At 39.2% G+C, this 14614-nt stretch overlaps 1 protein-coding gene across 1 annotated transcript in view; it reads right to left on the bottom strand.

Annotated features, from left to right (window-relative positions):
* LAMA1 (laminin subunit alpha 1) overlaps positions 1-14242 on the bottom strand; it is a 146656-nt gene extending 132414 nt beyond the window's left edge. The window contains 1 exon segment of the mRNA XM_075213325.1: positions 14016-14242. Coding sequence (XP_075069426.1) covers positions 14016-14088 — 73 coding nt within the window. The 5' untranslated portion in view covers positions 14089-14242.
* Positions 14243-14614: the final 372 nt, after the last annotated feature.

Genomic DNA, 14614 nt, shown 5'->3' with positions numbered 1-14614 from the left:
GTCTGCGAAATTTAAGGTATTGAAAGCTTTTTTAATAATAATATTATATTCTTCATTACTCTTGTGTAGATCAAGAAATAGTATATAAAAAAAAATTACCACATCACATTTACCTATAAGGGGGTTATATACATTTTTAAGAAAAAACAAGAAGTTTAATTGTTCTTAATTGTGAAATATGAAGAAGTGTAGATGATATCACTGTGTTTTTGTCTTCATTACATAATAAAATAAAACAATAATAGAAGCAAAACCATAATTATTGAAAAAATCGTTAATATCTTGTTTCTTCTGTCTTCAAACTTCATTTTGCCACTTATAAGTTTTTTCTGTGTCGTTCCTGTGTATCTTCCAGCAGTAGTCAGCCATCATGCTGACGTCCCAATGACCCTGGTATCTTCTTTCTACATCTTTAACGTCTTGGTGGAACCATTCACCCTGTTTTTCACTGCAGTCTCCGAGATTATTCGTGAAATGCTCAATATGGAAATTCAAAAAATGTACCTTTAAACTCACATTGCAGCCAACGTTTCTGTAACTATTAAGCATTTCCCTGACAATTTCTTTGCAGTTTGGAACCTTGACATTGCCTAAAAATTTTGAAATCACTTGTTTGACGAAGTCAACGCTGAAGTTCCACAATATTCATCACACGCCTGAAATATTTATCTTTTATTAACTAATGTCAGGGCCTGTAAAAATGACTTCCTTCAGTTTAGCATCGGATTTGTTAAGGAACTTGGTGCAAAGATACTTGAAAGTTTTGCCATCTTTAGACAGTGCTTTTACAAATTGTTTCATCAGTCCTAATTTTATATTTAGAGATGGAAGTAAAACTTTATTTGGATCTACTAAACTGGATTTGATGACATATTTTTTTCCAATTTCTAAACTTTTTCGAGCTGGCCAATTGTTTTTTTTTACCAATGTAAATTTTTAGCTCTGCTATCCCATTCACAGAGAAAACATGGGAATTTGGTGTAACCTTGTTGCTGGCCAAGTACCATGCATACAATTTTAAGATCTCCACATATTAACCAGTTGTGTCTTGCATATCCAATCAGTTCCAAAACAGTTTTCAAATTTTCATATGTTTCTTTAAGATAGACTGAATGTGCTAATGGTATTGAGGCGTATGTGTTGCCATTGTGCAATAAAATAGCTTTTAAACTTCTTTTTGAAGAATCTATGAATGTATATTTACTTTGTGTGTGTGTGTAGTGTGTACTGTGTGTATGTATGTGGTGGTCACCTTGTAGTTGTAGTTGTTGTGTGTGTGCAATGTTCCTGTAGACAGTATGGGGTTTAGTCCCCTTGTAAATTTCAGCTCCAGGCCCATGTGGACCTTAATCTGGCACTGGGCGTGGGGGAAATTTTATGACAAGAACTGAATTGCAATGTTCTATACTACCGACTGAATTCATTTAAGACAATGTTTTATAATAAATGTAGGCAGAATACATTAATTATTTTAAAGAATTTGAAAAAAATGACTTATTCATAAATACACATTTTGCCGCAAAGCGTGATGTGATATGCATCATCGTGATCTGCAAAATCAGGAGTAAGCCAAAAATCTATAAGTATCACATAAATTTGTTAAAAAAAGCATTTTCATCACAGACCTGTGTAATTGAACAACTTTAGGGGGTATATTTACTAAACTACGGGTATGAAAAAGTGGACATGTTGCTTATAGTAAACAATCAGATTCTAGCTGTCATTTTGTAGAATGTACTAAAAAAATTACCTAAAGGTTTCTCTGGTGATAGGAAAGTGATTTGTTGATTACTTTATGTCCAGAACATTTTGTTGGATGTTTTGGAGATTATTTGCCTTTACTTGCTTTACGTTTTCTCAACCATTTTTTTTGTAATCACATTTAAGTATTTTACACATAATTAAGAATGATTTGTTATGACAAGATGAAGTCATCACAATACTTCAGATTGGTTCCAATTCCTTTTTGACTTGGGTGGATTTTGTGCATAGATGAGTAGTTCTCAATCTTCTTGATGTTGTTACACACCTCGCACATGATATTTTTTTTTTCAAAAACACTGATGTTAAATTTCTGTGGCACATCCAGACTCTTGTGTTTCCGACACTGGTTGGGAATCACTGGCATTGGTTAGAGTATGCTGAGGCATATAGCTTTGGGAGATGACATTACAATAAGGTCTTTGCACAACTGCTCTAATTAATGTATATAGGGCATATGGAACATAATATATATTATATTTCAGATTATATTTTCCAACAAACAGGCTCAAACTAATCACTGTACCAACAGGCTCAACAGAGCCAATCTCAATAGCAGAGAGGCTGCGTTTTAAGTATGCAAACATGTGTAGATTGAGGAAGGCAATACAGATTTTTTTTTAAGGACAGTATCTATGACTAACTTTGGCTTTGAAATTCATGCAGTCTGGAAATTCATGCAGGTTGTGAGACTCAACTTTGTGGATAATATCATCAAAATATTTGCTGAAAGACTAAACATTATAAGTGCACCTGAACATCAGACCAAATTTTATGCGGGTCAGATGTTACATATACAATGACTCATTGAGAACAGATGACTATGATGTGCTGCTAAATGAATCTGTCTGTGAAAATCTTGAATCACTTCTCTGAAAAATATACATGTAGGCTACCTATCACAATTAAAAGTGAGTTACCTCTGTTATGTGATCAAGGCTGTCTATAGAGTTAGGAATTGTGAGTGAAAATGCCCTAACTTAGTAAATGCACAACCTACAAGTCTATTCCCCTCTGCTAAAATGGGGTGGTTGATACTGAGCATGTGGCCTACTACATTTGTTTCTGACTGTAGGATGCTCATCCCAGTAATCAGAAAGAGATGCAGCATGGACCTTTGGTTTCACAGGTGAAGATTGAGTGCCGAACTGTCACTTAATGACAAAGGTAATTTATGTAGTATATTCTATTCATGACAATGAAAGTCACTTCTGAACAGGCGCAGGCTGGCAAATTTCAGCCCGGGGGGGCGCACAGGCGGACGCATCACATGACAGGCGATGCGGCCGCATCATCAATGACGCGGCCGCATCGTGTGTCATGTGATGCGGCCGCCTGTGTGCTGATGCGACCGCATCGCATGTCCATGGATGCAATATTGAGGTAATATTGCATCCACGTGGGGCGGCCGGCCAAAATAGCGGTCAGACTGAGCAGCCCAGGGGGGCGGTGCCCCCCTGCCCAGCCCGCCCCTGCTTCTGAAGCACTTTGTTCTTTGGAGGTGCTCATTTATGTGTAGCCAGGTGTAAAATTGCTGTAGGCACCCTGTGCAAAAGTCATATCAAAGTTCAACCTCACATCACCCCTCTTAATAAAATAAACCTTTCAGTTTTTCTCCTAATGTGCCACTCAGTTTAGCGTCTCATCATGAGTGTAATGGGACAAGGAAGAGCCGAGTAAAAGGGGTAACTGTCCAGGGCGCGAAGCTGCAGGGAATTGCAGTATAATGAATATTTTAGGTTGATTTGGTTACAGTTGAGGGCTAGGGGGAAGCCATTTTCCTACTTGCCCCAGGCAATAACATTTTTAGTTACGGCTCTGGGATATGGTGACTGACAATTCTGTGTTTCTGCATTTTATTACATTGCTCCGAGTTCCTCCTTAAAATGCGCTTGTCTATCAAAGTTCAACATGGAGGCGCCCAAAGGAGTACATTAAATGTATAGGATAAGACCCAAAGAACGCCAGCTCAGAGATAGTGGAAAAGTAAGTCCAGTTGCGGAGTGGAAATGGCTGAGTGCCTCTCCGCATAGTATGGTTTTCCCCTAAACACGAGCCCTTTCCACGCCTTTATCACATGAAAATAAAATCATGACACTAAATAAATCTTGTTTTCACACTGCTCCACAAAACTAGGCACTCCGGTGTGCCTACTCTCTCCTTATAATCTATAAATGCCACCAACTTTGGTATCAATATAGATACACTTGCGCAGATCGAGGTAAATGGCATCACCAACAAGGGATCTGTGCTGTGCCTTGGCCATTTTACACTTTGTGAGGCCCAACATTTTCAATTAAACACAAATTCCATATGTAACCACATTGCTATCGTACTCATTATAACACAAATAGTACTGTACTGTTAAACTGATTAAAGCTATTGTTTTAACAAATATTTTAGTAAAAATTAGTTAACTCGTTCCAGTTTAATAACCCAAAGTAGGCTATAAGGGCAGAGTGAGCACATCATTTGATGTTTCAGATAACACTAGGCTTATTCATGAATTGTCTAGACAGCTTCAAACAAAGGGGAACCACTGACAGCAAACAGCTGCAAATCCCTGAAAATGCTTTTTATCTCTAGCTGCTCGTTTTGTTGTGTACCACTAACTGTGCGAACAGCTAAGGCACTAAAACTTCTATAATCTCTTCCATGGATCTTCCTGTGTCGTTTTCCAGGCCAGAGTACAAAGGATAAGCAATGATTTGCACCACATTATGAAGTAAAGCTTAATATTTTATAGTATTATAGTTAGTTTTATATGTCATTTATACATTCTGTACCAGATTTCAGCCTCAGTCTTGGATATTTTAAGAAGTTAAAACACCGTAGGGTTTATTTACAAACATGGTGCAAGGTTCAAAAATGTCTAGGGTTCCCATAATTTTGAAATTAAAAAATGGAACAGCCATGTGGATTGAAGTTTCCTCAGATTAGACAATCCACCTATATTTTCTTTAGATTCTAAATAAGTGAAAAAGTTTTATGAGCCTGTTCCAACTTGTCCTGGTATTTTGGGATCATCCATCTGAAATGGGATAACAACTATTGGGTGTTAAAGTGTTTAAGAGAAAACAAAGGGAATTATTCTGGGATAACCAAGACACAGAAGTCCTCGTAACAACCAATCAGATCATAGCTGTATTTTTTCTAGCACAGTCTAGAAAACAAAAGCTAGCATTTGATTGGTTACCAGGCATTGAACCATATAAGTGCACAGTGAACCATATTAGTATTAAAAAGCCTCAGGATTGTGAAACAGTGGCTGAATCCCAATTTCTAGTTAGATGCACAGTATCACTTCTCTTGACAGATAACTAAAATACCTAGAATGGCCACATCATTAGGTACATCTGCCCAAGTGTGAATTTCTGATATGTGAGTTACCGGGTCTAATCATAGAAAAATTACTTTAAAGTTTTGATGATTTTTGTAAACTGGTGCAAGGTTGTTGTCACTACATGACCCAATGACCATTTTAATGAATGGATAAATTGGATAAGATTAGGGGCCTGGGCAGTTTACGGCTTCGGTGGGGTCTGTCAATGTGCTAAAATTATGACTGAAGACAAATTAAATACAAAAATATTATTATTGCGCTTCACATTCATTTTTGCTCCTCACACACAGAGATATCAGGACAACTTCTTAGCATAGGGAGACTGGTCACACACCGCAAATCACACTCGTATCATTGGAATAGTCAGTGATCATGAAACGTTGGAAGATATAGTGCTCTCTTTCTGCACTCTTTCCAAAATGATTTTTGGGATATTAATATAGGACTGACAGCTCAACTTTACATATTTGTTTACAAAAATACAATTTATTAAGAGCATCAGCAATCAAGGTTGAGAAAAAAATTACTGTAATAGTGAAATTATCTGGTACCTTTTAAGATAGAAACTCACCTATGCAAAACATTTTATGATACTTATTTATGAAATAATATCACATATCCTATATATCTATCAGCAAGGGATGAAAATGTGAATTTAGCATATTTAGCAATGGATCGTTCTCCTTACTATTGATGACAGAACTCTTTCTTGGCATATTTGGAAAGTAGCAAAAACACTTCTTCAATCACAACTTCTAGGCCGAATGGCTGGGGTTATTTCACTGTGGGTGAGATTCTAACGAATCTGAGGAAAGTCAGGTAATATATTGCTGGGGTGATGGAAATTTTCTTTTTCTTTACTGGTCTAATTCAGTCAAAAAGCTCAGTTCAAAGCAGCACAGAGGAATCCAGCTATCCCAGAAAACAGTGATCAGATCATTTCAGGCTGGGAGGCCATCAGTGGCATTTAAACAGCTGATCACAAACGTTAGGGTGGGTGCACACTACAGGTTTTTCACCCGATTATCAGGCCAATGATACGATAAACGACAGTTTGGCCCGATATCTTATTAGTGTGTACACTCCAACGATCAACAATTATCGTTCCAAAGCACATCGTATTGTTTGATTTCCTTTTATAAAGAGATTAAAAATCTATGTAAATGATGGAACTATGTCATTCCAATACTGCAGTGTATCGTCTTCACGATCAGCAGTGTAGGCAGATCTCCATGGGTGTAGTACCTATTAACGGTACTGACTACCCCAACAGCGAAGAAGATGACATGAGGACTCCCAATGCATACTAGAGCGACTGCAAAAAAGCCTACTTACCAGGATGCAGATGAGTTGATGGGACGACTCGGTTGCCGACTCTGAAAAATGACGGCATCACAAACCGCAACTTGTGTTAAAGCGGCAATGGACGGACTCGGCTGTGATTGATGTAATGTATGTATTATTTTAGGGGTTACAAGTTAAGGTTAGGATTAGGGTTAACCCTAATCCTAACCCTAACCCCTAAAATAATACTTGCATTACATCAATGACAGCCGGGTCCGTCCATATACCGATCTCTATAGAGTTTACAAAGTCATAATCTTTTCAGCCAATGGTTATGACAGATGAAGATCACAGATCAGCAGGTAAATCTTGTAAAACGTGTATAGTGTCTATACATGAATCGGCATGCTGATCAGGACTTTCAGTCATTGGAAAAATCATTGACAACATCACATCTGGAGAAATTTTCTGCACTGTGTACCCACAGCCTTAAACCCACATTTGGCAGCCAATGGTTTGTCTTGGTTTATGAACTATAACACATTATCTACACCTTCAATACACGATGTAGTGTAACTTATATTTGGAGAGTAGTGGTGTAAGGCTGGGTACACATTACAGAAAATTTCTCCCGATGCGACATCTATAACGATTTTACCAACAACAGCAACAAAAAAATTCCCTATCAGCATACCGATTCATGTGTACAGTGTACACACTATACATGCTTTACACAATTTACCTTCAGATCTCTGCTCTTCATCTGTCATAACCATGAAAAGATTGTGACTCTGCACAATCAACAGAGGTTTATGGACACTGCTGAACGTGAGTGCATACACACAGCAGAACGACATTCTTCCATCATTGATCAACATATTTAGTCCGGTTAAAAAATCAAATGAAACAATATGATGTGCTTCGGAACGATCCTCGTTCATCGTGTACGCACTAATGTGATATCAGGCTGAACGGTCGTTTATCGTTTGATTGGTCCAATACTTGTCTAAAAACACTGTAGAGTGTTCCCAGCCTTACATGACACTTTCAGAGAATTCCATAATGGAATGTATATGTTAGAGAAGGCAACCTGGATAGGAGGTTCATCCCAAAAAGCAACTTGCTTTATTTCACAATATGAAACAATGAACCAGGAATAATGAACCATCTTATTGTAAAATAAAAAGCATATTAAATGTCACCTCTGAGTTCCATGACCTGTATATTAACAAAAGGTTTTATTGTCATTAAATTCCTCTCTGGCTTCTAAAATCCTTACATTTTTCAGTAGTGGGTACATTATAGATATATATACATTAAACTTGTATATATATTTCCCCTTCCCCCCTTGCAGTGAAACATGGCAAGGTGCAAACTTGCTATTTTTGCTCCTAACTTGAAATGAGGCCCTAAATGTGTAAACAACTGATCTGTCTCCAATGGTGTCACAGTCTGGCTGTAGGAACGCCTAAAGAAGAGCAACTGTTTAGTCATGGTAAACAATGAGCTGAGACAGGAACAAAGGTGCTTGCCAAGTGTGAAAGCAAACAGCAACATGCAGTCAACAAATGCTTGGATATCATCAGTTCACTTTCACTGACTATTCAGCAATTCATGAGAGAATGATGGTGCTTCTGTGACTGTGCTTTGTACTGAAGGGCAAACACTGTTTCATTTTCACAACTACACTCAAGAATACACCCTGGGAAGAATTATAATGTACTTCTTATTAAATATATAACACATCTACGCACATCTAGGAGATGCTGGTGTCCATATGAATTAATTTTTGAAACATTAATCAGATATTATCAGTTAATTACTGACATTAATATATGCCCCCATAATTCACTCATTTTCTTGTTGATCATTATGTAGTGCATTGTAAAGACTATTAGCTCCTCGTGTCATGATGATGATCTCCAGACAGCTGTCATGATGTTTGGCTGTGAAATATCATCTAGTCAGGGGCAGATTTTACAGGCAAAGGCCTGTTTAGAGCTGACGGACACAAACTAGCTCTGTATTAGTTCAAAGGTACATTTTGCTGTGTAACTAGAAGCATTGTAATTAGAGATTGTAAGAATGGAGACGATAACAATAAAAAAGACATTTCTAGATATTTCACTTTACCACTTATCAAAGTAATATTTGAACCATTATGTTTGAGCAGGGAAGAACTACCACCCCAAAACACCCCATTATAAACCACCAGTGCCGGCGACCATAGGCTTTATAAGGGTAATAATAGATGTACTTATTTCCTCTCCTGACGTCTGGGTAAATTTTTCCTCTCACTGATGGCATAGGTCAATGAGAGTTGCCTAGGCCTGCTTACTTCTTAGTGCCTTGCAGAACCTAAGGCAGCCCTGCTATCTCCCAGGCTTAAATTTTTAAAAACAAGAGTGGCCCAGAAGCAACTACCATCAAACTATTGATTCTCAGTTTCCAAAGTGCTGTGTTCTTACCCACTCACTGATCTGATCCCTGGACCTGTCACTTAGAGGGTGGGTAATTGCATCACTTGTGGAAGCATAGGGACACCATTTCAGCTTGCCACTTATCTTGATTGACTCAGTCGTGTGTTGAACACACCAAAGTAGATAGGCAGGTAGTGGTCATATCATCATAATCATAATCATCATCATATATTTATATAGCGCCACTGATTCCGCAGCGCTGTACAGAGAGCTCGTTCGCATCAGTCCCTGCCCCATTGGAGCTTTCAGTCTAAATTCCCTAACATACACACACAAACAGACAGACAGAGAGAGACTAAGGTAAATTTTTGATAGCAGCCAATTAACCTACCAGTATGTTTTCGGAATGTGGGAGGAAACCAGAGCACCCGGAGGAAACCCACGCAAACATGGGGAGAACATACAAACTCCACACAGATAACGCCATGGTCATATAGTGGTTAATATGTCATATCTGTGGAGGTTAACAGCACCGCTCTTAAAAAAAGGGAATGAAAAGGCTCCAGACAGAAATGCCTGTGGTGTTTTGCTAAGTGCATGGTGGAATAGTGGTAAGCAATGGTGCCTCACAGCACCGAGGCCATGGGTTCCACACTATCTGTGTGGTGGAATTTATGCTCTCACTGTGTCTGCATGTTTTTCTTCCAAGTCTTCCAGCTTCCCCCCACTGTCCAAAAACACACTTGTAGGTTAGTTAGCTTCTGACTTAAATTAACCCTATGTGTGTTTTTTTGGTAGAGAATTTAGGGATATAGACTTGTGTGACTGATTCAATATTCTTTGAAAAGTGCTGAGTAATATGGTCTTGATATAAAAGTAATGCATAATAATAAAACAATAATGTGTGTGGCCTAATTATCTCACAGTATAATCTCTTCTACATGACTTTGTATGTTCTTCCCATGTGGGTTTCCTCCCAGTGCATGGATTTCCGCAGAAGGTATGTAGAAAGACATACTACAGTAGTAAGTGATTTCACAATTATCAACTTTAATTTGCTCCCCACTGGGAGATTCAGGAGGGAAGATCAAGTGTCAAGTGCAGGCAGTGGCGGATCCGCCCCGATCGCCCCCCCTAGCAGGGTCTTGCTGCCGGCGGCTGCACACTGTGCAGGTCCGTTCGGCAGTGATAATGTGCTGCCCGGCTGCTCTGATTGTGTTTTAAACACAATCAGAGCAGCGGGACAGCACATTATCACTGCCGAACGGACCTGCACATACTGTGCAGCCGCCGGCAGCCTTAGAAGTTAGAAAGGGGGCAGGGCCTAAATCGCCTCCCCTATATCGCCCGGGGTAGAAAAAAATTCTAGATCCACCCCTGAGTGCAGGGGGAGCCTTACACTGCAAATTATGAGAACTGCAGCAATCGTTGTGCCAAACTGACATGGTTCACAGCAACTCTCATCAATGAGGTCCCCTAGTGAAATGAGCGAGATCTGGGAGCAAAGCATTCTCTCCCGGGGGTCCAAGAGAACTGCCGGAAACTTGTGAGTCTCTCGGACATTCCGGCAGAGTAGGCAAATATGAATAATTGGCTTCTGACTAAATTAGCCCTATGTGCTTGAGTACGTGATGTAGGGAAATTAGATTTTAAACTCTCCAGGTCAGGAACTGATGCGCCTAAATAAAGATTTCTGAATTAAATGCTGGTGCTATATAAATACAGGATTAAATTATTATAATAATAATAATAATTTCATGATACAAAGATTCATGTATTTCTTTTCCATTCCAACATTCATCACACTGTGTTCGTTTATACAGGGGATAGAAAAGAGTTTGCCAAAATGTTTGTTTTAGGGTGTCCTAATGTTCTGTGTGCGGGAACTACAACCAGTTAAATAACCGTTACTGAACACAAAGAACCTAAAGTTGAACATTAGCAAAATTGCAGCCATTGTTCGCTTTATCCTGATGACTTTTAAAATAAAAATTCTAAACTCCATGTATGTAAAACACAAATAAAGTATGTGGGAGAAATATTTACACATGACTTAAATGCAGCAGTGGAGGATGCAATTACTCTTCAAGACAGTGTAAATGTCTCACATAATGAGGTGTGAAGGGTATTGTGTGCCAAAGTCTTCATAAGAAGAATTCAGTACTAAATGAATCACAGGTTACTTAAAAAGAGGTATGTCCCATCTGGAGCCCATTTTCCATTTGTCCAGAAGAAGAAAATGACACATTCCCATAAAAACTTGCCACAAAGGAGAAAGGACCACAAAGTGTTGAACACATCAGTGTTTTCATTTAATGACCAATCTAATAAACTTTGATAAGTGTTACTGGGTCATTAACTTACTGCATCCTACCAGGAAGGATGAGCTTCTAAGGCCAATAGCTTCACAGACAGTCATGAAATGTACACACCCCTCAACATTAAAAAAAATGGCCTCAGGCTCCATCTCCTATTGAGAACAAAGAACAGCTATTTCCACAGCTGGTTTTCACTTCATTTCATACTTTAATGCATTAGAACTTTCCTGCATGTTTCCATAGGGGATGTCCGTTAAATAGGAAATACCAGGTGACTAAATTCACATTACACATCTGTACACAAAGAACATAATAACAATATTACACTACTGTGATTTTATATTTTGGCATAAGTCAAAACTTCAATGTAACCAATTTGTCCTTTTCTTATCATTTAAGATAAGTAATCCCCAGACACCCACAGGAAAATATGTTTAACATACGCAGGAACTTCAAGATAAACTATTATCAGTCATTGTTAGATTCCACAGCAGGGGTGAAAATAATATCTAAACCCTGGTAGACACTAACACTGAGACCTCATGCAGGTAAGTACAACAAAAATAGCCTGTGTACAGAGACATACAAAAGTGGGATTAACTAATTAAATCCATAATGTTAGGAACTAATAAATAATATATCCTCCCCAAAAATACTAGTCAAAGTCAATGAGCTTGTCATTTGTCCAAAAATGAATAATATAGCACAATATGACTTTGCAACTACATGCAAGACTGTAATACTGCAAAGCCACATGTATTAACCATAGTTGCCAACCTTTAAAGACTGGCCTCCGGGAGTCTCGGAGTAAAGGTGGGCGTTAGGGGGCAGGGCTACGCAAATGGCGCAATCTTGGCCCCTTCCCGTGACGTAATGACACAAAAGCGTAATTTTAACACATGGAAGGGGGCGGGCCAAAATGATGCGATTCCCTGAGAATCGCATCATGGAGGCTTCAAATCTGCCCACTTCACTAGAAAGTGGGCAGATGCGGGAGAATTGCCAGCTCCTGGGAGACCTACCCGGAATCTGATTGGTTGCTAAAGGCAACATCTCCATTTTTTCAAACCCGCAGTTAGATAAATTTATCCCTTAGTCTTGTGGGGCAAGATTAGTGAAATTAGATAAATAATATTTGCCAACATTAATGATTTCCTCTTCAGTAAATCAGTGGCAAATGCAGGAAGGGCGGGGCGCCTCAAATAGCGTCATTTTGCAGCCAGGATTACGCGATGTACAGCAAATTCTGTCACTGGATCTCTTGGACATTCCAGGAAAGTAGGCAGCGATGAGATAAAGGGGTACTGAGAGTGCATTTTTAGTAAATTCCTTTCTGTGCAGAGGACAAATGTTCATTCCACAAAATAATTAGATTTTTTTGCCTCAGCTCTGAGCTGGCAGAGATCAGTTCTCAGCCTACACTTTTAATGGGATTTTACTCCTTAAAGCTGCAGCTGGGCAAAAAAGTGCAACTGCTGCTGCAGTTTGCCTAATGTAACTCAAACCTTCCCACACACAAAAGTATCACATGTATTAAAGTCACTCCAGATGTCCCCTTGTCCCATGATTAATTAAAGCCATAATGAGGCTAAACAGAGCATTATTTAAGGAGAAAAGCATAACATTTTTATTGGCTAGAAAGGGCTGATATTGATGTTTACACTTTTGCACAGTGCATCTCTTCCAAATTTTTTGCATCTCCGCAACACAAAGGAACACTTTTAATTGATGAAATCATCCTCTGAGAGTGGAGAGTAAGAATGCACCTCGATGTACGGGGGAGGATCATCTAACCATACAGGTGGCAAAACACACACACACACACACACACACACATATATATACATATATATATATATATATATATATATATATATACACACACATACACACAAATACATACATAAAAAGGGTTGGCGGGACAGCGTCCTGTAAGAGCAGCATGAGGGCCCCCCAGTATCCTATCCGACGGCTCGCTTAGTCTTGGAGTCCCTCAGTGCAGGGGGAGGGGGGTGTTCTCTTTTGCAGGCGCAAATTCCAGGCTGGGAGGTGCTGAACATGCCAGCGCTGGCCCTTTATATCTCTCTATATCTATCTATCTATCTATCTATCTATCTATCTATCTATCTATTAGGGATAGATAGGTAGATATTACTCTTTTCACAAACTTTTTCTGCCCAGGAGATCTACAAACGGTGGCTGCCAATGATGTAGAAAGGAAGACAATGAATGGAATAAAAGCACTCCTGACCCATGATAATATGCAGAAAAATTCCCAACAATTTCAGGCCTTTTTGTTAAAGGGTCCTGTTGGGTTCACTTGGAATAAAATCATTGTTAACCTTCTTAAAGAAACATAATACTGTAATGGGCTGTGAAGCATTAGGTAATGGGATGCTTACACGTTCCTAGTTGCAAGCCACATAGCAATAATAGAAGTAACATCTGGACAAAGCCCCTCTCCCCCACAAAACAAAATACAACAGGATGTGAAGATAGGATCACTCTGCAATACTGGAGGAGATGGAATACAAATGAGCAGCAAAGAGCCACATGCAGCGCTGAAGGAATTCAGCTGATCCTGGAGTACTTGAGGTGAAACTTTCATGTAATGCTCAGCATCAATCACAACCTCTGTGCAAACTTTAAATGCATGCATCCATTCACCCTCAAACTATAGCTCACGTTACTGGCAATAAGAAATACAATCGGTTAATCTGTTTTCCAGTCATAAAATTAAACTTCAATAAAGTACTGATAAGAAAGGGTTAAAAGTCATTGTCATACAAGCAAATATGTGAAATACATGTGAAAGGATCGTGGTTGCAGGCTGCTTAGTTGGAACTATTGTACTTTCTCTGCGCCTTGTCATTATATATAAGCTCTCACCTCTGAGCTGGCACTGGACCCCAGTGCACAACACCAAAACCAACAGCACTCGGCATGACATTTCTAACTGCATAGACTCCAAATCTGATCTGCCAGCTTCTTGGATGAAGGACAAGGAAGGGTGCCCGTAAACTGCTGCCAATTATTTATTTTTCATCCGAGATGGGGATCTTCGTGCACTCACTGCCAGCAGCAGTTCTTGCTTTGTAGCACCGGCAGATCTCTTACTATTTCTCATTCAGAATCTTCACCCATCCAAAGTCCTCCAGCAAAAACTGCTTGGGGAGAGGGGGGAAGAGGGCAGGGGGATGAACCATTGAGTTACAGAGGGGGTGTAGCCAATAAACAGACAGCTATAGTATGCATTTGTGTGTGCACTTTCATTGTGTGAGCTGTGGTCTGTAATATAAAAGGGATTTGTGGAAAGCAATCTCAAAGATGCGGTTTCAAGTGATTGAAGATGAAGTACTAAACTTCAAAGAAATATATTCACCCCCAGAAGACAGTTGGTGTGCTCCACTAGTGTCTGGTATTTAGAGTAGAAGCAACTTTTTATCGGGATTAGGTAAAAGTCAGAATTGCCGGGATGCCGGAACTCC

Source organism: Mixophyes fleayi, chromosome 5 (genome assembly GCF_038048845.1).
Source record: "Mixophyes fleayi isolate aMixFle1 chromosome 5, aMixFle1.hap1, whole genome shotgun sequence".
NCBI lineage: Eukaryota > Metazoa > Chordata > Amphibia > Anura > Limnodynastidae > Mixophyes > Mixophyes fleayi.
Note: the sequence above shows the minus strand (reverse complement) of the source record. Positions and strands in the feature narration are given on the sequence as shown.